Below are 23,718 nucleotides of genomic sequence, written 5' to 3'. Positions count from 1 at the left end.
TTGGGATTGAGGGGGAAACTTTGTAACTGCTCACGCGCAGTTCCCAGTCTGTCATGGTGTTGTCAGTCAAATAAAAATAGAGGAAATTTCTGTCCCTATTACAAGGAAATACTTGATAATGCTAAATAAAGTTAAATGAAAATAAAGTAACAGCTATTGCATTCAGACTCGATTCATCTGCTGTGCTGTGAGGTCAGCCCATCATTTTCCCAAATCCTGTCAATCCCCTAATGAGGCTCCAGTCCTGCTCCCAGCTGCAATATACCGTTCTGTTCTGCTTCCCCAGGTGCTGCGACAAACCAGACATAAATGTTTTTCTTTTCTTGTCTTTTAATGGCCTTGTATCTCTCAGTTGCTGGTAGAGTGTTTGGAGTTCAGAAGAATACTAGCGTTGCAGTTTTTCTTGAGTGTATTATGCACTTTGGAATGTAAGAGGGAGAGGCTGTGCCTCCATGTGGAAACACTTTCAGCACCATCCGTCAACTTCACATGCTGTTATCAGCTCTTATTTCCTCAGGTGCCCGTGTTTTTAGTAACTCACACAACCTGGCTCAAAACAATTTTTGAAAGACGTTTTTCATGTAGATTTTCAAGCACAGTCACTGCAGCTTTGCCTCTTCTGGTATCTTTTGTCCTTACCTGGCTTTGGCATAGAGTTTGAATCTGATTTGCCTTGTGTAAAATGAAGTTCTGTGCATTATTTCTATTTGCCATGTTTCTGATTGGGAAAAGAAGCATGCTTTTTAAAATGTCTATGGACACTTCTATCACGTTAGTATTTTGTTTTGCACTTTTTCCCTGCCATGGAATTTGGAGGTAATTTTTAGCTCTTTGCTCTATTTACATGAAGTGGTTGAGTTTGGTGGTCATTGTTGCCTGTTCTCTTGTGAGGTTAGTACCCAAGTGTTTCACGTGTGCTCTGCTCTGAACAAGGGAAAAACTTCAGTGTTGGTGAAAAATTGTAAATGAAATATGAGGAACTTTTTTCCCTGTTATTTCTAAAACAAACTACCAAGGGTGCCTTTTCTCCCCTGGTTTTCAGACTACAGTAGCACACAATATTAATGCATCTAATTATTTTCTGTATTGCCCTGCCTTACAGGTTGCCTTGCAATCAGCTTTGCTAGTTCTTCCAGGGAGTTAACTTTGCCATCAGAAATGGAGTACAGGACTCAGCTGCCACATCCTGAGTGACTGAATCATTGAATGCAACATGGAGAAGAAGCGGAGAAAGAAATGAGCCTGTTCACCTGGCTTGACCTGAAAAGACCATGAAATCTCGACTTATTTTGGATCCAGCTTTCAGAATATCCAGTTGAGCAGCACAGTGAAAGCAACGTTTCCTGAAACAGAAATGAACTAGTTTATAAAGAAGAAAATTGTGATTTGAATATATGGAATTTTTGGAATGAAACCATTTTCTTCTATGACCATGAAGTTTGCAAACATCTGGCTTGTTCTTCTTGTTATTTTACTCTGTGGCAAAAAACACTTTGGTACCAGAGCAGGGAATTCCTCTCATGAGGCTCACGTGTGTCCTGGATGTTCTCGTCTTACTTTGAAGGTGGAGTTCACTTCGACGGTCGTGGAGCATGGTAAGAAACAGTTAAACAGTAAAAAAAAATAAATCCATGTCATGTTCATGTGTATGTCACTGATCTGTGGTGTTTGTGCAATTGTAACACTCAGGGTTTCTGTAGAACCACATCATCTGTTAAATTCTCTATATTCAAAAAAGGAACACTTTTTCAAAGGTTCTTTGTTTAGCTGGAGACAGGGTTCCAACAAGAGAGGGGAGAGGGAAATCCAGAGGATTGTAAAAGTGAAAATAGAGTGGGAAGGCTGGGGTGGGCAAGAGTGGTGTGTTTAGGAGCTTTTTGTTTTGACCTGGCCAGTAGTTTGCTCGAGGCCCTTTAATAAAATGTAACCACACAGATGGGCCTTGAAGGGGAGAGAAATGCAAGAAGTCTCTGTGGATTTGTGAAAGTTTGGAGGTGATACTTGCATGGAAGAATGGCAGATAATAGTGAAGGGAGCAGGTGAGAGGCAGAGAGAGGCAGATGCTGCAGCTGGGATGGCAGAGGACACCTTGACCCTGCATCCTGTGCTGCCTCAGGAACCTGCACTGAGGCTGTGCTGTGCCTGGGTGTGTGCAGGAGGGTGGCAGAAGTGACATTCCTGTGCACAGTCAGTGTGGTGGTGTGAGCTGGAGCTGAGCCTGCTGATAAATCACTGGTACAGATCAGGGACTGGGCTGTTGAGTCCACCTTTGTTTTCTGAGGTTGTCATAGTTGGTGTCAGTAATTTCCACTAAAGCTCAGTACCATGTAAAATCTTTAAACCATACTTATCAAGAAGCACACTGATTTGGCATATCAGTTTGTAACAATAAATCTGTTCCCTCACCCCTGCTCCTCTCATGTCATTTTGCCTTTCCTGATATTTACAATTCCACCTTCCTTTCAAAGGCTTTTGTCATATTTCTTGTTTCCAACACCCTCACCCCTTTACACAATGCAGAAATAAATTGCAAACCTGTAAAAGCAGCAGAAAACAGCCTCAAATTGTGATTATTTGTTCTAAGTAAAGAAAAATTCAGACTTTGCAATGTGAATTCATGCATAAGCTGCTTAAACACCAGTTCTGATAAAGTTGTGCTCTTGTTCCAGAGTATATTGTGGCTTTTAATGGATACTTCACAGCTAAAGCTCGAAGTAAATTTATTTCAAGTGCATTAAAAAGTGGTGACATTGAGAACTGGAGGATTGTACCTCGCAACAACCCAGCCAGTGACTATCCCAGTGACTTTGAAGTTATTCAGATCAACGAGAAGCAGAAGGATGGAGTGCTCACCCTGGAGGATCATCCCAACATCAAGCGTGTCACACCTCAGAGAAAGGTCTTTCGGTCACTCAAGTACTCAGAGTGTGAGTTATTTCCGTGTGCCTGCGTGGGATCTGCTTTGGAAAAGTGTTCTTAAGCTTATTTCAGACCATCAGCTTAGCATTAAATGGGGAGTGCCCTGCAGTTTTTCTTTAATTAACAGAAATCTATTCTTTTGGTTGTAAAATTGCAGGGGTCTTGTCATATGTTTGCTGAAGAGTGCTGGTCTGTCACAGAAACATTTCTTCTGCAGCAGTCACTTACCTGAGACCAGGGACCTCTGTATCCATTGTAGATAATCCAGCAGCTTTTACTGATTTTGATTAGACAAATTCGATACTCAATATTCTAAAACTTTCGTTGTAGCAGTACGATGCCTCAAGTTTGCATAAGAATCATTTCTATGATGGTTTTCCTCGTGCTGTTTTTAATTTTCCTCATCCTAATTGTGCCCAGCTGAGCCAGTGCTGCACTGCAATGAGACCAGGTGGACTCAGAAGTGGCAGTCATCCCGGCCCTTGAGAAGAGCAAGTCTTTCCTTGGGCTCTGGCTTCTGGCACGCCACAGGCCGGCACTCGAGCAGGCGCCTGCTGAGAGCCATTCCCCGGCAGGTGGCTCAGACCCTGCAGGCAGATGTCCTCTGGCAGATGGGTTACACAGGTATGCTTTGGCTTCTTGCCTGAGAACAATAACCTGCTTGGAAAAACAAGTGAAGTGTGAGGAGAGGCTAATTGACTCGTATGTGTTAACCTCTTGCTGGCCGCCAGCTTGCAAAGATTGAGAAATAATTTGGTTTGGAATGCATTGTATATTTATGGCGTGCTTGTTTGTATGTGTGCACTTTACTTAGGGGAAGTTGGTAATGTTTATGATCTTTGACTGAATTTTTGAGATGGAATATGAGTTTATTTATTACCTATAGTTGACTTGAATTGTAAATTGCTTACTACATTAAACAAAAGTTCTCTTTTAACTTGATAAAATAGATTTGCTATGTAGCTGAATCAGAAAAAGCAATGTTTTCTCTTAATAGGTGCTGGTGTGAGAGTAGCAGTGTTTGACACTGGTCTGAGTGAGAAACATCCACATTTCAAAAATGTAAAGGAGAGAACAAACTGGACTAATGAGAGAACCTTGGATGATGGTGAGTCACTGTGTAGTTTTCCAGCTCTTTCTGACATTGTTGTGTTTTGTGCTTGCTGCTGTGGTGCTAACATCTGTTACAACTGTGTATCTTGATATTTAAAGCTTAATTTTGCAGTGTCCCAGGCACTTTGTACTCATACCAAATTCAGCAGGGACTATTAAGGTTCCAAAAGAGTGGTGCATAAGTGTCCTTGGAGTCCTATGTGATGCTTCATCATAGCTGTTGAAAAATGTCAGAGCAAAAAGTTACTGTGCACCTGTGAATACATTGCCAGAGAAGGTGTCAGTTAGAGCAAACCCAGCAAAGGTGTTTTCTTTCCTACTCCTTTTCATGTTGCTGTTTCACAGTGGTACATATTTCCATACTGATGGGGGACAGCATTTTCCTTCCTTACTGTGTAGTCCTAAACTGATCAGACTTTGGCACCTTCCTGTAAAATTTTCCAATTCTATACAACTGAACCTCTTATTTTCTACACTGTGTTTGTGTTCCTTTTTTGTATGTTGACCCTGACTTGCCCTGACTGTGTGCTTTCACAGATTATTAATTTCATACAGTTTGGGTCAGTGAGTCAGTTGGCCATTGAATCTCCCCAGAGTTCAGGGTAGATGCTTGTATTGCTCAGTCTTGTGTGCACCTCCATAGTTTTGTTTACACAGTAATTACTTTGCATTGCAGCACCTGCTTTTGGATAGCTCTTCCTGTAAATTCTGCACCCAGAGGGTTGCTAGACAGGCAGATTTGAAGTACAAAAATAATGTGGGCAGTCCAATTAAGCAAAAGCTGAAGCATTTTTTGAGGAGAGGAGAAAATGTTTTCTTGTCTCACTGCTATGCTTAACAAAATTTAGTTATTACAGACTCAGGATAAAAATCCTTTAAGAAGTCTGCATTAAAATACATTGACTTTGAAATGAGCTGGATTTTCCAAAGTACTGTTTTTGTCATGATTTCATTGGTAGCAATCAGGAGTGGATGGACTGGACAATTAATCAGCCAAGTTTCATCAGCTGGTTGTCTGGCTACAGTGTGCTGCAAATTCTGTCCCCACTAAACTTGGTAGCAAAATGTGGTTCTGAAAGATTAGAACTGAACCCAGCACTTGTGGTTTGTTGTAAAGTCTGTTAAATTTATGTGATTTTTGCTATAGCTGATGTTCAGGGTAAAAATTCTTTGCAATGGAATTCTTTGTGTTCTGATGTCTTATTTTGTTTCCTTCTCATGCTGACAGGTTTAGGCCATGGGACTTTCGTAGCAGGTGTGATAGCCAGCATGAGGGAATGCCAGGGATTTGCTCCAAATGCTGAACTGCACATTTTCAGAGTGTTCACCAATAATCAGGTACCTGTTTTACATGTGTTTCTAATTCCTGCCTTTTCAGGTTAATGCTGTAATAATCCTTTCCTTTGGGAGTATTGCATGCACTCATAAATGTAGACATTGATGAGTGGAAAGGATACAAATTTCTATTTATAAAAGACTTGCTGCAAGATTTCTGTCAGTTTCCAAATCTGTGTTTTTCAGAAACAGGATATGGAAGTCTTACCTGTATAATGGAGCAGTCAAATGTACTGAGTGCTAGAAATTTAAGACCATTGTCAGTTTTGTGCTTTATTTTGGTCTTGTTTTTCCTCTCTGTCTAAAGTCTGTATCGTTAGGAAATCACAGACTTTTTTTTTTAATGGTAACTTTTCCCCCCTCTTTCTTACTTAGGTCTCATATACATCTTGGTTTCTGGATGCTTTTAATTATGCAATTTTAAAGAAGATAGATGTACTGAATCTAAGTATTGGTGGGCCAGACTTCATGGATCATCCGTTTGTTGACAAAGTTAGTATGAGGAAATGAAGTGGGCATAATGTTTGTATCTCTCTCACAAATGCTGGACTTGCAGAGCTACTTGTTTGTGTCTGGTCCTGCTGACAGATTCTGTGTTTCATTTGTGTGACAGAAATTTTGTACAGGCTTTTAGGAATATGTATAAGGAATGAGTTAAAAAAGCCCCAAGCACAACCCAGATGTTCACAGAGTTATGGAAAATGCCCTTTAACAAAATATTTGCTAATATGCTAAAAAATTACTCCCAAGCAGACAACTAAAAGGACCTTTAATATGAGACACTTAACTAAAATCCAGTCTTGGGTGGTTTATTTGTTTTAAATCTCTGCATGGTCAAATTACTTCATGGTAAAAAAATATGTATGACATGATTTCAGTGAATTTAAGAAGAAATAAGTAAAATATGCAGGTAATTGATTCAGCTATGTGCCAAGAGATTTGGTTCAGGTTAAGATGGAATTAGTTTTTGTCTTTGTAAAGGTCATAGTTCCCTGAATGTTTGGCCTGGCCTTCAAAAGCATTAAGAGAATTAATTCACTTTTCAGCTAAAGGATATAGTTGTTCTTTGTAAAGGCCAGTTAAGGAGTTTGAAGCGTATAAATTATTCCTTGGGTTTTTTTTTTTCCATTAAAAGCTGCATTGAAATTTAATTTGACAGTGATTTCAGTGTACTCCCCAGAGCACTACTGGAGGAGATTCATAATAACTACTTGACTGTCATCTGCAGTGCTTTGTTCCAGACAAGAGTTTTTCCTTTGGTGTAAGAAGTTTCTGTCAGCAGTGTTGCTGTCAGGACTGGATTATTGCTAAAATCATCTTAGGAAAATTCAGAGCTTAGTGCTAGATATACAGTGAGATGTATTTGTAAGGCTCAGAAAGAGATTATATCTGTTAGAAAAGTCTGTTTTTTGGTGGCAGAGCCTTATTGTAAACATTGGTTTTTGTAGGTTTGGGAGCTGACTGCCAACAATGTCATCATGGTCTCTGCTATTGGCAACGACGGCCCTTTGTATGGGTGAGTGTCAGCCACTGCTTCAAAGGGAGCTGGCTGTGGTGTTCTGTGGGTTTGGGAGTAGTTGTGCTTGGTCAGGAAATTTTCTCTCCTTTTTTTCTCTCTAATCTTAGAAAGTGACTCAAGTTAAATGCTTTTCCCTGTCCTTATTACTTGCATTTTGTGATATTTTTCTTTGAAATAGTGGAAGGTCAGCAAAAGAAGAATGGCAGTGCTTCCAGCTGACTCTTCTCTCTTAGTGTGAGCAGACAGCTTTGGGTACTGATCTTGGACTTAAGGAATATAGAAAGGATCAACCCAGAAATAGATTTTGTTTTGTCTTCAAGATACATGCTTTGATAGGTTCTGAGTTAGTAACTGCCTGATAAGTTGCTGTCACATGTGAAGTATAAGTATGTGACAAAAATCTGATGGCAACACTTCTGTTACCAGCTTAAACTTATGACTGTATCTTTTTGGTATTGTTTTAATTTTTTAATATTCCTGTCTCCCAACTTACTCTAGGACTCTGAATAATCCCGCTGACCAGATGGATGTGATTGGAGTAGGTGGCATTGACTTTGAGGACAATATAGCTCGCTTTTCATCTAGGGGAATGACCACTTGGGTAAGATATTTTCATGGTGGCTGCTCACATTTGCAGCCAAAATAAGGGCCTTGGAAAGGCAACCTTTTCTGAGTGGGCAATCCTGTGTAGATGTGTGTTGGAGAAAACATTTCTTCAGAGATCAGAGTAGTTAGAAATTGTAAGTCTTTAAGCAAGAAGCTTTATGTTCTTTTCAGGATTTCTCATATTAGTCCTCACTACTACTGACATTTTTGATGAATTTATAAAACATCCACTTCCTTTTGATTGATGGTGAAGACTTGTCTGTGTGGTTAAATCTGCAAACATGAAGATCTGCTCTTGTTCTTTAGTAGAAATATCCTGGGATTTCCAGGTGCTATATGTGAAATGGCACTACCTGCCTGTGGAGCTGAGGGGGTGCTTGCTGCACACACACATGGTGTCAGATGTGCTTGCACAGCAATCTTGATCAAGAGGGCTGTCACAGGCTCCTGTTTGTGTAGCCAGTAATCAGTGTGGTTCTCCTTTGGTCAGTGGTTTCCTGCTTAGCAGAAATGCTGATCAGTCTAACCTAGAAAAGTTGGGAACTTGTCCTAAACAGCTTGAGACTTTCTTTGGCCTAGTTGCTACTCTGTGATGCTGAACCTCAGACAATTTGGTTGCTAATTTTACTTCTGAATGACCTCCAGTAAATGCCCAACTGAAGCCATCAGTGTTCATTTTACATTAGGGCAATAATCCTTTTGTTTTGTTTCACAGGAGCTGCCTGGAGGTTATGGCAGAGTGAAGCCTGATATTGTTACTTATGGCTCTGGGGTGAGAGGGTCTGGTATGAAAGGTGGCTGTCGCTCCCTCTCTGGGACAAGTGTGGCATCTCCTGTGGTGGCAGGTGCTGTCACTCTCTTAGTGAGGTAAATCTTGTATAAGAATCTCTAGAAAGAGATACCAATCAGTAGGGTCATAAAATTCTCTATAAATGAATCCATCAAATAAAACTAAGTTGTGTTTACATGTAGGAAAACAAACTTGGAGAATAAAATCACTTGTTATGCTTGAGACATTACCTTCTCTGGCTACCTCTATGTTTCATGAAAACATTTGAGAACTGTTTTGAATAATAGGTCTTTGAGAATATAGTTAGGGAGAGCAGTAGTATCAGACAATTTTGTCACATTTTTTAAGAATTTGGAATTGCTGCCCTCCTGCCAACTGTTGTAAAAGAGCATCTGCTCAAAGTAGGCACCTTTAGTAGGTAATTTTTAATGTACTTGTAAGGTTTATAAGATGCAGGGTTTTATGGGCATTATCCTGTTGCATAAGTCAGCTCTTGCACACTGAAGAATTTGAAAGTGGGAGCTGCAAGTCCATACCCTGTGTTTGTCATAGCTACTCCATAGGGATGAGACAAACCATTATTTGAGAAACATGCAAAAAATTCAAAGTCACCATCATGTTTCCCCCAAAAAGTGGTGTGGTTTTGTTTGAACAACAGAGGTGTTTTTTTCCTCCCAGAAGACAGATATTTTATTTAGCATATAAAGATACTGCCCTGGTTGTAATGACTGCTGGTCCTGGAGCACATTGTAAGGAGAAAAATTCATGTATTATTAGCTTTAAAGAGAGATACATCAGAAACTTGCCCCTCTTATACATTTGTATAATGAGAAATCAAGCAATAACAGACAAATATGAACAGAGAATGTTACAGCAAACTGATTTTGTGGTTATTTCTTTCTGTTTCAGCACAGTTCAGAAGCGTGAAATGGTGAATCCAGCAAGTATGAAGCAGGCCCTCATTGCATCAGCACGGAGACTTCCTGGAGTCAACATGTTTGAACAAGGACATGGCAAATTGGATCTTCTAAGAGCTTATCAGATCCTCAACAGCTATAAACCACAGGCCAGGTTAATTTTAATCCTTAATTAATCAGTGGTACAATAGAATTTGCACTTTTGTTTAAGGGAGCAGGTGGTGCATGTGTAGCTCAGTTGAGCAATCAGTGCTTGTGTAACAGTGAGGACTTGCACAGGTCTTGCATAGTCTCAAGCATGGATTTTGACCAGAGAATGGATGAAAAGTCATGCAGCAGTGTAGGGGATGATCCTTTTCTCTTATGGCCTTAGATGTTATGAATAATGTAAGGACACAGTTGAAAAGTACTTAAAATTAGCTTTTGAGAATAAGGACCTTCTCCCTGAGCTATTTCCTTTTTTTGTGTATGAAAATCTTTCCACAAAACTTAAAATAAAAAATAGGACGGGAAGATGATTTTGGGGCATATTTGGGAAGTGAGATGAGAGCTTGGTAAACTATGAGTGGCATGGTTTATCTGAAACTTTTTTGTAGTTATGTGTAGTGGCATGTTCTTCTGTTTATTGTTAATTTTTTCCTCTTTAAATTTTCCCTCCTCTGTCCTGCTGTAGTTTGAGTCCAAGCTACATTGACTTGACTGAATGTCCCTACATGTGGCCCTATTGTTCTCAGCCCATATATTATGGAGGGATGCCAACTATTGTTAATGTTACTATCCTCAATGGCATGGGAGTCACTGGGAGAATTGTAGACAAGGTAAGTATTAACATTGTTCCAAATTCTGACTGGTAGTGTTGCTAAAACTTTCCCAGAAAATACTAGTTTAGCTATGAGTAAAAACATAACAAATCTCATAAAAAATCTCACTGCTGGGAGCAAGAGATGCAAAATATTTGATTAAAGGGTGCACCCACGTTGGAGGATTTGTCAACATGAGCTGTCTACAAGTTCTCAAGCAATGCATTGGTTTCAGGGCGTGTAACATTTTATCTTTGCAAAACCAGTTTGAATTAAGATGTACTTAAAGATTTCTTTGTATTCTCTAATAGCATTTAAAATCTTCTGAACAGACCTTCTTAATTATTTTTTTTTTTCATCCTGGAGCATTAATGATCTCAGTGAAGAATGATGACACTAAATTAAGCCTTTTCCATGGGTCAGGGCAATCTGAATGTATCAGCTTAACCCGGCTCTGCTGCCAAACCTGTTCTTTCACACCCCTGTTGTTGAGTGTGTTGGTTGGCTAGGGAGGTTTTAATTAAGTTTAAATGTAGAATAGATTTGAGAATTGATACAAGTTTAAAAAAACACCTGTCCTGTAACTCCAGCCATTTTAAATGAGCTTAATTTTAACATTTTAGTGTGACTCCTGAGGTTTGTTTTAGATTCAAGTTTACATTAAAGGGCAATGAAGCTCATACCAAAGGTCATCAGCTTATGGTAATACACACAGCTGATGCAATTGGCCTGTGTCTGTTCCACTGTTAGCTGGCCTTGTTATCCAAGGGAAATCTTGTTCTCTCACCAATAAATGTTTGCACATGATCTCAGAATGTTGAAGCAGGTTCACTTGGGCAGCTTCTCACAGTCCTGCCTCTGAAAAGCCTCTGGTCTGGGTCACTGACACTGTCACAATTGGGGTGATTCACTGACACAACACCAAACTTTTGGGCTTGGAGGGCATTTTTAAATTTGATATAATCTTCAGAAGAGCTAATATTTGTTAGCTCATGCAGAGGAAAGGGCTATGTGTGCAAAAAGTAGTGATTGCAAATACTGTGTTACCAGTGTTGTGTGTTCTCATTTCACAGCCAGACTGGCAGCCCTATCTGCCCCAAAATGGGGATAACATCGAGGTGGCTTTCTCCTATTCCCCAGTCTTGTGGCCTTGGTCTGGATACTTGGCAATTTCCATCTCTGTAGCCAAGAAAGCAGCATCTTGGGAAGGCATTGCTCAGGGTCATGTTATGATCACAGTGTCATCTCCTGCAGAAAATGAAGTAAGTTCTGTGCATTTTGGATTTTCTGGGTGAAGAGTTATCTAAACTGCTTTCTGATACACAAATACCTTAGTTTTAAGGGTTTGCTCTAGCCCTGTTATTTGAAGCATAAGTTAAATTTGGGTCAGGAAATTAAAGAGTCCAAATAATGTTCTTTATAATTGAAAGCAAATTGCATATAATTTAGAATTGGGAAACTTCTCTTTGGGACCGACATCATAATTTCATTTGTTTATTGTGGATTTTAAGTAATGTATTTTGAAAAAGATTGCCTGAATATGTTTCTTCTAGAACCATGCTTAATTGTTCATGGGAAACTTTTAAGATTTTGAACAATTAAACCAGATCACAGTTGTAATATATGTTAAGTTCTGAGCATAATTACAAACTGTTGAGTGCAGAAAAAAATACTCCTTTTTGCAATTTAGGGCAAAAGTAATCTCTTTGTCTCTGGAGCTGGTACTGGTGACAAAAAGTAGATTTGGTACCTCCAGTTTTTTGGTCTTTTACAATCCATGGTGAACTGTGCTGTGGGGAGAAAGGATTTCAGTGCAGTTTGTTCTGTCCCTCAGTCTAAGAATGGTGCAGAGCAGACCTCAACAGTGAAGCTGCCAATAAAAGTGAAGATTATTCCTACTCCTCCTCGGAGCAAACGAGTCCTCTGGGATCAGTACCACAACCTCCGTTACCCACCAGGATACTTCCCCAGGGATAATCTGAGGATGAAGAATGATCCATTAGATTGGTATTTATCTCAGGTTCTATTAAATCAGTATTTCTTGATTGTGTGTTAATGATATGGGATATCTTTACTGAATGTTGTGGCTCTGGCCTTTTTCAGAGGGGCATGGGATCATCTTTTGTAAGAAGTCCATGTAAAGCACTTGGACTCTATGCTTTTGGTGCAGGATTTTTTTCAGCTCTGTGGTTTTTTTCATGTGAAATGAAAAGCTTTTAAAATGCTGATTTAAGATACTGAGATTTTTTTTGGCTTTTTTTATTCTGACCTAATTTCTGACAGGAAGTTAAAGGGGACACTTTATTAACTGCTTCAGCATTCACTTACCAAACAAACCTGACAATTCAAAAGACAAGAAGAGATCCTTTGTCTCTTAAGCAGGGAAAGACTTTGCTGACCTTTCATAGATGGAGCAGGGAAGCATCCATAGGAAAAGTCATGCAACAGGATCTCAGTGAGGATTAATTGGGTCAGTGACCAGGGCAGAAACTTTTGGAAAGCTTCTTGGAATAGGCAGAGGTGGCAGGTGGACAGGATTTCAGAAAATCAAAAAGGTGGAAATCAGATTTCTACATGCCAGATCTAAATGTCTTCAACACTTTTGTTTTTCTAAGGAATGGTGACCATATCCATACAAACTTCAGGGACATGTACCAGCACCTCAGGAGCATGGGGTACTTTGTTGAGGTTCTTGGTTCCCCATTTACATGTTTTGATGCAAGTCAGTATGGTAAGCATGAGTTAATTGCCTTGTTCTCCATACTGTTAGCTTTTTCTCAAATGACCTTTTGTTGGGAGACCAAAAATGTGTTGAGGGTACAAATAAAAATTCTAGTGGTAATAGAAAAATGTTTTGGCATTGGGAGTAATTATTATTTATGTGCTGATATTTAGTTGTGTGGAGTATTGTTGGGGAAGCTTGCTTTGGAGTTTAGTAGAATTAATGCAGTTCTCTGTCCTTACCATGAAAAAAAGAGAGGGAAAGCCACCCTCTGAGTGGGTTAAAAGCTCCTCAGCATTCAGTCCCACAAAGGCAGAACTGTATTTGCCAAAAGAGTTTGGCACATAATGAAGCATGACCTGTTTAACAGAATAAAATCAAAGGTGTCCATCCTGGTTCTTTTTTTATGTTCAGTGATCTTTGATTAGATAAAAGAGTGGATAAAGTGTTCATCCAGCCGTATGTGACAGCAAAGCAGTATCTGGTTTGTTCATCAGGAAGGAAATGGGATAGCTTGGCCAGGGTGGGGGCAGAGCAAGCTGTCTGCTCTTTTCTGCTTCCATATCCCCCTTGTTTAACCATGGCATGCTCCAAAACCCCTCTTCTGTTTTGGGCTGGGCTGTTTTTCAGTGCATTCTCCTGAGTGCCAGTTCTGGAGCTGTTGCCTGTAGTAATCTTTTGTTTATCTTGATTCTTCAGTGAATATCTCACCACTGCTTTTATAGCTCAGTGGAAGTACACATGGATACATAAATGTTAGCCCTTTAAAAAGTAGCAAAATAGTGTTTTTTCTGAGAGCACTACTTTTATAATTGATAGAGAGCAGCATTAGGGGACCTCTCTCTCCTCTGATTCACCATTGTGTTTTTTGTTCCTCATTTGATTGTAGTTTGTTGGGCTTTCAGAATTTCCTGAAGAAGTGAGGGGAATAAAACTCAGTGATCTGTGGTCCATGTGCCACTTGTCCCCAGCTGGTGTTGTTTTCACACTTGGTGCACTCTGTCCCATTTCTACAGGATCTTTATCAGAAGGCTTTCCAAATGCAGACTGCCTGCACTTGTGGAATTGGCTTGGTTCCAAGGAACTGTGAGACGTGGGGCTCACAGTGGTTATCAGATTGCTCAGGGTATCATCCTGTCAAGATTTGTGTTGTCTCTGAGGATGGAAATTCCACCACCTTTCTGGGCAATCAGAAAGGGAAGAAGCAAAAGGGCTGGTATTTAGAAGCAGTCTAGAAGCATAAGCATGTTTTTAGGGAATAAAAGTGTATTTTTCTGGTTGTGTTTTTTTCAGTAATACAGAGGAGGTTGTGCTTGCTTGTTAACAGGATTGAGAGAAGGTTGTGTGGAAGTGGCCGTGGCACTTTAGTCAGTCCTTCCAGAATGCAGCTGTGGTTTTCAAGGGGTGATTCAAACCACATTTCAGAGCAATTGCTCCCTACCTGGCTGCCAGTCTGCAGTAGTGAAGGGAGTACTGTTAGAGCTGGAACAGTGAAAAACCTCCTGAGCAGGCTGCATCTGCATTAGCACTGCAGTTGGGATCAGTGGTGAATCCCCTCACTGTCCAGCTGTGCCACAGTTTGGCTCAGTTCATGGAGCATTTGGGTGACACCAAACTGCAGAACACACACCTGACACATGTGGGCATTCAGTTCTTGAGACCACACAAGCAGGACTCATAAGGAACACCCTAAAAACTTCCTGTGCTGCCAAACTAATTCTGGGATATGTTTGTCTGGTACTTACCCTCCTTAAATAGGACTTCATTAGATGAGCTGCTAGATCAGGGCACATGGACCAGATAATGTGAAAATGTGAACTTGTGTTGGCTTCTGTGTGGGTTGTGTGAGCAGTGGTAACCTGACAGTGACCAGCCTGGAGAACTCCTATGTCTGCTTTTACACACAGGGACTCTGCTGATGGTGGACAGTGAGGAAGAGTATTTCCCTGAGGAGATCACCAAGCTGAGGAGGGATGTTGATAATGGACTTTCACTGGTAGTCTTTAGTGACTGGTACAACACATCTGTGATGAGAAAAGTCAAGTTTTATGATGAAAACACAAGGTACTGACTTATTTCCAAGTGCTTTGGGAAATAAAATGCCATAGAATTGCACCTATTACCCTAAAAATCCCAAATTTTTGGTGTGATTTGAATGTTACCTGTAGGAAGGTGCTACCTTAAGTATCAGAACTGACCTTAGGCTACAGCTTAAGGAGCATAGCTACCCATTTTATCATGATTGAGGAGACCTCTTTGGCACTTTTTATTGCCAAGAAAAACACTTACAATGAAGAGAAATAAGAAATTAGAGATGAGACCAACAAATGAAAATGGACATGTTTTTACTTTAAGGGAGCAGAATAGAAAAGCAATGTGCATTGCAAGAGTATCACCAGGTCATGTACCTGTTACTGAAATTACTGCATGGTTATACTGCATATAAAGAAAAAATACCTCACATTTTGCTTCTTTATAATGTGAGATACAAGGTATATGACTGTTGTTTTTTACCTCAGCTTAGCCAAACAAAGAGCATAAGACTGAATTTCTTTCTAGTAGATTGAAGTTTTTCATGGAGCTGAAATGTACTGAGAACTTTTACATCAGTATTATTTAACTCAAAAGCAGAGTTGTCAGAGACAGCTGCTAAGATGCCCATGGAGTTAAAGAAGGCTTTAAGATGTAGTTCAATATTTAAATGGCTTTGTAAAAGTCTGTATGCAGGAGGACATGTGACTTTGTTATCCAAACTCTAGGAGTACGTTCTGTATATTAATAAACAGTGTTACACTGTAATTTTTACAGGCAGTGGTGGATGCCTGATACTGGAGGGGCTAATATACCAGCTCTCAATGATCTGCTTTCTGTCTGGAATATGGCCTTTAGTGATGGGCTGTATGAAGGAGATTTTACCTTGGCAAGTCATGAAAGTGAGTACTGGAGTCCATTGCCTACACAGGCTGCAGTGGGGTGTTTGAAAATGGTTTTCTGCAGGTTTGAGGTTGAGCAAGAGTCGAGGGAACTGCTCAGATTCAGTGAAGAGAGTCTCATAAATGATTTCTTAATTATTTCTTCCTTAGTAGACTTTTTCATGGTATTTGATTTAGCTTTTCAGTTTAAAAAAACTAAATTGAAAGATTTGGAAAGTGTGTAAAGGTGAGCCTGTGAAAGCTGTGCTTAGCAATGCTTTCTCTGCAAATACACACGTTGCTCAAAATGTGCAAATTCAGTGCAGTCTTCCTGGGAGTGTTTTCTCCTGGGGTTGTTGGTAGGGAAGGGAGGGAAATGTCATTTTTGTTCTGACAGCAGTTTGGTGATGTCTTGCAGTGAATTATGCATCAGGGTGCAGTATTGCCAAGTTCCCAGAAGATGGCATCGTCATTGCACAGACTTTCAAGGATCAAGGTATGAACTTCCTGGTGCTTTTTAACGTGTTTTGAGTAGAACTTTGGGGTCACTGCACAAGCAAAGTTGCAAAGTCTAAAAGTCTAAAGACATTAAATGCAAAACCACATTGACAGGGTAGGTATTTTTACATTTTCTCATTTTGCCTAGTGCATGTAGCTGATGCCTAACATACAGTGTGACTCTGTATACAATTATTAAATAATGCAATATCCAAGTGTTATATGCAGCCCTGTATTGTGGTTGCTGTATGGAAACATGATCACACATGTACATGTATCTCTGGAAGGGGAGGAGTTGTGTTGGAATTGTGTTACTGGTTCACATTTCTTGTAAGTTTCAAATCCTACTGAAATATATCCCCTTGCCATATTTCATTGCCATATTTAGCATGAGTGTTGTGGTAGCTGTGGTGATCTAAAGACATAAATAAGGAAAATTTTAGTAGACAAAACGTCACCAGTGAAATGTCACCACTCTCATAAAGGAAAATTTTATGCATACAGGATGCCTGTGGTCTCAGATTTGAGTGCTCTGTTCTCTGTGCATCTCCATTCTCTTTTGTCATACTATCTTTTCATTTGGGAGAGGGCAATTCAGAACTGTAATGGCAGCTGGCAGTTTAAAAAATAAATCTGGTGTTTGATGAGCTTTTAGGAAGTGATGTTCAGGAGTTCTGTGAGCAGAACTCTTATTAGGGTGTTGCAGGTCAGTTTTGTGCAGATGGGTGAAGAGTATTTGAGTGTGAGAGCAGAAACACATGCAGTGCTTCTGATACAATCAGCAACTGCCAGAGAAGATCAGTGAGTTCATTGTAGTTTTGACTTAGCAGAGGTAGTTACCTCATGGAGAAATTCTCTGGAACAGTAGAGCTCATCTGTGTCAGCCTTTTGGAGGAAAAGACAATATCCCTGTATGCCAATGACTTATGTATTTCCTTATGTGTGAGAGAGAAAGAGTGTCAATTTGACAGGTACCCTGCTAGACCTGCCTTTTCTGTTGAATCCTTTTCATTGCAATTCCTGAGGCAGAAGAGCTCTCTGGTTTGCTTCTGCTCTCTAAACAGTGTCCCAAGTAAAGAGGATAAATTTTAAATACAAAAATGAAATTTGTATTTATTTTTTCTAATGGATATAATTTTAGGAATGAAAGGTAGGAAACTTTTAACCTGAAACCAGCTTCCTGTAGAATTCTGCAGAAGGATGGAAACAACATAACGAGCAGAACATGTTGATTTTAAACCTTTTGCTGAAGATACTAGAATTTTTTATTCAAGGTTGTTGAAGATAAAAAGACCACACAACCTGGATTTTCTTTCTTTGGTGGAGAAGAAAAAAATTCATTATCAGTAGGGAACTTTACAATCAGGATCTTGGAGCAGTATCATTTTTACTATAGCATCATGGGGATTTTGAAACCTTCTTGCAAAAATGTGGGGCATTGTTGCATTTGTCAGCTGGAAATGCAGGCTGTGTTGTTTCATGGGTAGATTGATATTGACTCTCTGCAGGCTCTGAAATTCATTTGTGCTTTGCTTTAGGTCTTGAAGTTTTAAAGCAGGAGACTGCAGTGATTGAACACGTCCCCATTCTGGGGCTTTACCAAGTTCCCTCGGAGGGCGGCGGCAGAATCGTTCTGTACGGCGACTCCAACTGCCTGGACGACAGCCACCGGCAGAAGGGTGGGTGAGCCTGCCAGGCACTGCCACTGCCTGCCCTCACAGCTCTGCTCTGGGCCTTTCACAGCCCCCAACAGCAGCACAGGGGTTTTAGGGACTCCAAATATTCCTCACAGGGGCTAAATCTCTGTTCTGCAGAGCTCTGCTGAAATGCTCTGAGGTGGAGCAAAGGAGCACCCCACATTACATACTCTCTGATAAATGGAGCTGTTACCACACACACTTATTCCATAAGCTTCTTTGGGGGCTGATTTTTGGGGTGGGCTGTTCTGAAAGGGTTTTTTGTAGGTTTTTTTGTTTGTTTGTTTGTTTTAGTTTGTTTGTTTTTAGTGTGTTTTTGTTTGCAGAAGGCACTAACAGTTACACATTCTTGATCTGAATTTGTGAAGAGGCCATTAGGAGATCCTTCCACTTTTTCCCTGGTTACACCTTCAGAATATTTATATAGAACAGTGGATTTTATCTTTTGAGTTTGCATCTCAGCCTGCCTTGTTCCCTTTGCAATGTTTTCTGTGAGGATTTATGGTAATGCTCAGTGTTTCAGTTGTGCATTATTACTTTCAGGTTATTCTATTTTGACACCAGCTGGTGTAAACATGTCAGAAAGTAGGAACTTCCATTTGTTGTCAAGGCATTTGTTTGCAGCTCTAGGTAGCAGTTGTATGAGTGTTTTCTGTGGCTCCCAGAGAAGCCATGCTCTCTGCCTAACACTATGGCTGATTCTTATAAAATATTTTTTCTAGCAGTTTGCAAATTTTTAAGAGGTTGCTTAGGTTTCTCAGGACTTGTAAAGCACAAGCTGGAAGATCTGTGGCTTTAGGGGAGGAACATAATCCAGTATGTGAAGTCTTTTTCTGCATTTCCACTGAACAGAGCTGAATTTTCCTTTTGTGATGAAAAGTACATCTATAATTGTTTAAGCTTTTGTCACTGATACTTTAAAATACTACATTGTGCAATCCATCCCATGTCTAATTTATTTAAGTTTAAAGGAACTTATGGCCTAAGGGAACTCTCCATTTGTAGCTCATTTCTTTCTCTACTATACATTTTGAGGTTTTTTAAGAGTTCTGTGATTTTTCCTTATCTGCCTTTGGGTTGCTTCCTGCACATTGGTGCCTTAGTGCTTGCTGCAGGTTATTGAAAGCACATAACAAAAGAGAAGATACATAGCTTTAAATTAAGTAATATAAAATAATGCTCTGTGACCTCCCTCATACTGTTAAATTCAGTGTGACATCTGAAGCAAGAAAGAGTGGAATGCTCTAAAGAAATCCTTTAAAATTAGCTTTTAAATTGTGAACCAGGAGCTATGTCTCCTGCAGAGACATTGGTGGCTTTAACTGAGGAAAATTCCTAACATTTGTGAATATAAATCCTTAAAATCTGTTTGACCTCTTTGAAAAATCAAAGGTGAGGGTTTAAGGGACACTGGGATTATGAAGATTAACTCCCATTCCCAGCCAACTGTTCCTAGGGGCAGAAATTCTGAGAAAAATACTTTGCTATGTGGTGGAAACTGCTGATAAGGCATTGTCCTACTCCTGCAAAGGGAAGCTTTAGAGTTGTGATGTGAACTAGCTGGAGTGCTTGTTCCTTAGGGGTAGCTCTGGATTAAGGTAGTAATAATTCAGGAGAGAATCAAAATGAGGGATCATGAGCTTTTGAAGTGCAAAATAAACCATGATCACGTGTATTGTGGTGTTGATTGCCAGCCTGGTCTGTACCTCAGCTGCTCTAGGTTGTGCTTGTACCTTTAGCTGGGATGTAGCCAGAATGTTTCTCCTTTGTTTGTTTGTTTATTTTTTAAGCTTGAGAAAGCGAGTCATATCCTTGTACTGTAAACACTACCTTGTTCTTACTTTTCTTTGCAAGCTATTTATTTTGTCCTTTCAAAAAAACCAGTTGGTTCTCCATTTCCCTGTTAAAAATTATACCAGAAACTCAGAGCTTTCTTTGCTCCCACTGAAGAACCTCATGATTTTTGTCAAAACTTGGATGCCTTGTGCAACCTGGAATTCCTGTATTCAAAACCAATTTTTTTGTGTTCTGCTCCTCAGAAGAGCCTGGTTTGGTACACAAGGGATAATATTTTAAGACTGAACAGTTTAATGCTGTGTTTGTGTGTTGAAAGTTGCATCTTTCTGAAAGTGAGCCTAGAACTTCAGGAGAAAAGCAAGCGCCAGCAAAATGGATTGTAATTCTAAATGTCATTAAAGCCTTCTTAGCAGAAAGATAAGCCATTTAAAATGTGGCATAATGCATGTCTTGTTTTGGGGCTGTGAAATCCACAGATTGCTTCTGGCTGCTGGACTCCCTGCTGCAGTACACGTCCTACGGGGTGATGCCGCCGAGCCTCAGCCACTCGGAGCACCGGCAGCGGCCGCCCTCGGGAGCCGGCTCCTCCCTCCCCGAGCGCATGGAAGGTGAGAGAGCCTCAGGGGGCGCGCACAGCCCGAGGCTGAGCCGCTCACAGCGCAGGAATGCTGGGGCAGATCCCTTGAGATAAGTGCCAGCAAGGTTGGTTTGCTGTGAGCTCTGCAGCGTTGTGCTGTTTTACTGGAAGAAAGCACATATTGCAGGGTTTTGTTGGGATAATGTAGTTGTGATTAGACTGAAGAAAATGTTCTTTTCATAGAGTAGGAATGTTCTTTTCATAGAGTAGGAATGTTCAGGTGCCTGGTTCTGTAGGGAGGCATTCTAGTTACTAACTACACAGTATTACAAAGCATTCAGTCTTATCTCACATGTTGCCAGAAGAACTTGGATTAACTGCTGTGGGTAGGTGCAGACTCTTGCTGTTTTGTAAGGTACCCTTAGGTTAATTCTGATTCTCAGCTGTGAGTCCTCATTGCTGTAAACAACTCCTGGGTTTACAGCAGCACTGTTTAGCCCAGGGTCAGTGTTGATAACTTTTATCTTGCCTGTGGGTAAGCCAGTCTCTCTGCTGTGAGTTGCAGGTAACCATTTGCATCGATACTCAAAGGTGCTCGAGGCTCATTTGGGAGACCCTAAACCCCGGTCCCTTCCTGCTTGTCCTCACCTGTCCTGGGCCAAACCACAGCCTTTGAATGAAACTGCCCCCAGGTTAGTATATGTCTTCCTTATACAAGAAGTCTCACTTTTGAGTTCAGCTGAAAAATAGTTTGTCCTATCTGCTTTTGAAAGGGACAGCTGTAATCCCTTTTCCTAGAAAAATACCAGATTGCAAAGAGGAAATAATGATTAATTCCTATTCAGTGAATAACTCTGACTCACCTAATAGCTACACTATGAAACTCAGGGATTTTAAAAATAACTTTACAAGTCACTGTTGTGATTGAGCAATTCCAACTTCAAGTGAACAGTCTTGATAAACCCATCATCATCATGTGCCTTGGAGTTTTCTGGAGCATCTTCTTGGGCAGCTCTCCTGGTGCTGCCTTCTCTTTGCCATTTGTCAGTCCCTTGAAGGAAAGTGCTCAGTACACAGCCCTTGCTTGTCTACTGGTGGTTACTTTTGGAAGTCTGTGTGCAAGAAAGAGAGTTGATGGTAAATAGTTGCTAATCTAGGTTGTGTCCCTTTGGTGTCTGAATTTAAATTTGGAGGCCTGCAAACTGCAGAACCTAAAGAATGGACTGGGTCATCGTTTGGGTCCAGACTAGTGAGTTGTACATAGGTTGTATAGGTACTGTCACTTTCTCTATATGTTCCTGCAATGAAGCATTAATGAAGTAAGTGGGCAGACACCTCTGTCTTTTAATTTCTTCTAGCAACCTTTGGAAACATCAAAAATTACTGTCAATTGACCTTGATAAAGTGGCATTGCCCAGTTTTCGACAGAACCGACCCCAAGTGAGACCATTGTCCCCTGGAGAGAGTGGAGCATGGGACATTCCTGGAGGTAAATATTGAAAAATATGTTTTTTCAAAAAAATTGGTTTTGCTTTTTGCATAAGCTTTGAAAAAAACCCAACACCCAGTGCAGCCATATGAGAGGTCACTGTTTATTTTCAGCTGCGAAAAACATGCTTACAATAGCATGGCTGTGTTATTAAAGGCTGTCTGATGAAGGTTTTTTTTTTGTATGTGAATAGTTTGTTCAATAGAAAGTGTGCATGACATACTGGGAGGAAGATCTTGGTGGGTGCATTTTGATAGTTGAGGTTTGTTTGGATGCTGTTCAGTCTGATGGGTCAGCAGCAGCCCCTGTCCTTGGGAGCAGTAGGAACATTACCCACTGCTAATTAAAATTCCTTCTGTGAGTGCACAAAAGCAGAATCCAGAAGAGTTTGTCAGAATGGTGCCTTGGGCAAGCTGTTACACTAACAAATAATGTCTAGCACTCAGAACAGCTTTCAGGTGGGCAGCTCTCCTTCACAAGACTGGCATTGCAGGCTGAGCTGGAGGCAGTTGGAAAGCTTCATATGTGCTCTTTTCCCAGTCTGACCTGCTAGACCAGAGACACCTGTAGAAATGAAGGGTTTGTTTCTCTAGCTCATCCTCACTGTATGCACAGTCTCTGGAGCAAACAAACATGAAATCACTTTCCTCATTCCATCAGGATCTGAATTACAGCAATTACTTAGTAGTAAGATTATGGTCAAGTGTCTCCATTTCTCTTCTAATGCAAAACAGAAGACTGTTGTTGCAGGGGAAATCTGGGCTATGCTTTCATGTGCCCAAATAGGTCAAGGTGGAAATGCTGGTGCTTTCCTGTAACTTTAGCATCCCCTCTGATTTTCACTAATCGGTCTGCAGCTGTTAATCTTCCTGTCTGAAGTGTAATCTGATTAATGGCTGCCTGGGCTTTGAACAAGAGTTAGGGGCAGATCCTTCTGCTAGATGGCATTAGCAGCACAAAGCCATCGTGGCTCACGTGGTCACTGCTGCCTTGCAAACCTCTTTGCCTCTCTAGGTATAATGCCGGGCCGGTACAACCAGGACGTGGGACAGACCATTCCTGTCTTTGCCTTTCTCGGTGCCATGGTGGTCCTGGCCTTCTTCGTGGTGCAGATCAACAAAGCCAAGAGCAGGCCAAAGAGACGGAAACCGCGCGTGAAGCGGCCGCAGCTGGTGCAGCAGGTTCATCCACCAAAGACACCTTCAGTGTGAAACTCTGCCTTGCCAAAGATGACCTCCTGTGGCTGCTCGCTCCCAGTGGAGGTGCACCTGACATCATCTCAAAGTCTTTGGTTTGTGGAGAGAAGAAAAGAACCTCAGCTGATCATCTGTACATAAAACTGCAGCTTTAAGCAGCTGAAGCCACCAAAGACTTGAATAGTGTTGAAATGGCTGCTTAGTCACTACATATCCCAAGAGGGGGAAAATGGACCTTTTTTTTAAGCTGACCAAACTAAAATTTATTTGTTTAGAGGCTATTTTCTATATTTATTGTTGGGGAGGGCGGGGGAAAAGTCACTTTAAGGACCTCTGCTAAGGAAAAACAAGTGCATTTTTTTGGATGGAATGCAATTTTCTAGAATGGTTCTATGCTGAAGAGTATAATGTGCACCATTAAAGGAGGAAGGGACTGAGAGAGACCAGTACAAATCAGTGAGGCATACTCCTGCAGTTTATTTTTATAAAGCCAACTACCATGATGTTTTGTAATTTTTGGTCACGATTTCACCGTTGTTGGTGAAGCAGATTTTTCAATAAATATCTTATCTATATGAAGCAAAGACAGCTTGCTAAGTGGCTCTTCTTTCCACTTGCAGTCAAAGAGAGCAAATTGCTGGGTAGTGAAGATTTTCATGTCACCTCTCTTCCCACTATATCTTTGTCCTTACCAGTGGTATCCCAGGTTGCAGACTTTTCTTTGGAGCACTAACTGGGCAGTCACACAAACAGTGCTTGCTCTGAGTGAGCACAGAGTTCTGGAAGCCTTCAAAACTCTGCAGCACATAAAGAGAGAGCTCTTGAAGAGCT

General features: G+C 40.7%; 1 protein-coding gene across 1 annotated transcript; it reads left to right on the top strand.

The window, feature by feature from the left end:
* Positions 1-1,354: 1,354 nt before the first annotated feature.
* Positions 1,355-23,462, top strand: MBTPS1 (membrane bound transcription factor peptidase, site 1). Its single transcript, XM_058813336.1, has 22 exons — positions 1,355-1,595; positions 2,670-2,927; positions 3,340-3,543; positions 3,917-4,027; positions 5,261-5,370; positions 5,743-5,859; positions 6,816-6,883; positions 7,385-7,487; positions 8,208-8,359; positions 9,192-9,353; positions 9,873-10,017; positions 11,073-11,261; positions 11,834-12,006; positions 12,615-12,730; positions 14,629-14,785; positions 15,530-15,654; positions 16,052-16,129; positions 17,670-17,810; positions 20,102-20,233; positions 20,768-20,894; positions 21,561-21,691; positions 22,706-23,462. The coding sequence occupies exons 1-22, from the start codon at positions 1,409-1,411 to the stop codon at positions 22,900-22,902; spliced, it is 3,183 nt and encodes a 1,060-aa protein (XP_058669319.1). The 5' UTR covers positions 1,355-1,408; the 3' UTR covers positions 22,903-23,462.
* Positions 23,463-23,718: the final 256 nt, after the last annotated feature.

Source organism: Ammospiza caudacuta, chromosome 13 (assembly GCF_027887145.1).
Source record: "Ammospiza caudacuta isolate bAmmCau1 chromosome 13, bAmmCau1.pri, whole genome shotgun sequence".
Lineage (NCBI taxonomy): Eukaryota > Metazoa > Chordata > Aves > Passeriformes > Passerellidae > Ammospiza > Ammospiza caudacuta.
Note: the sequence above shows the minus strand (reverse complement) of the source record. Positions and strands in the feature narration are given on the sequence as shown.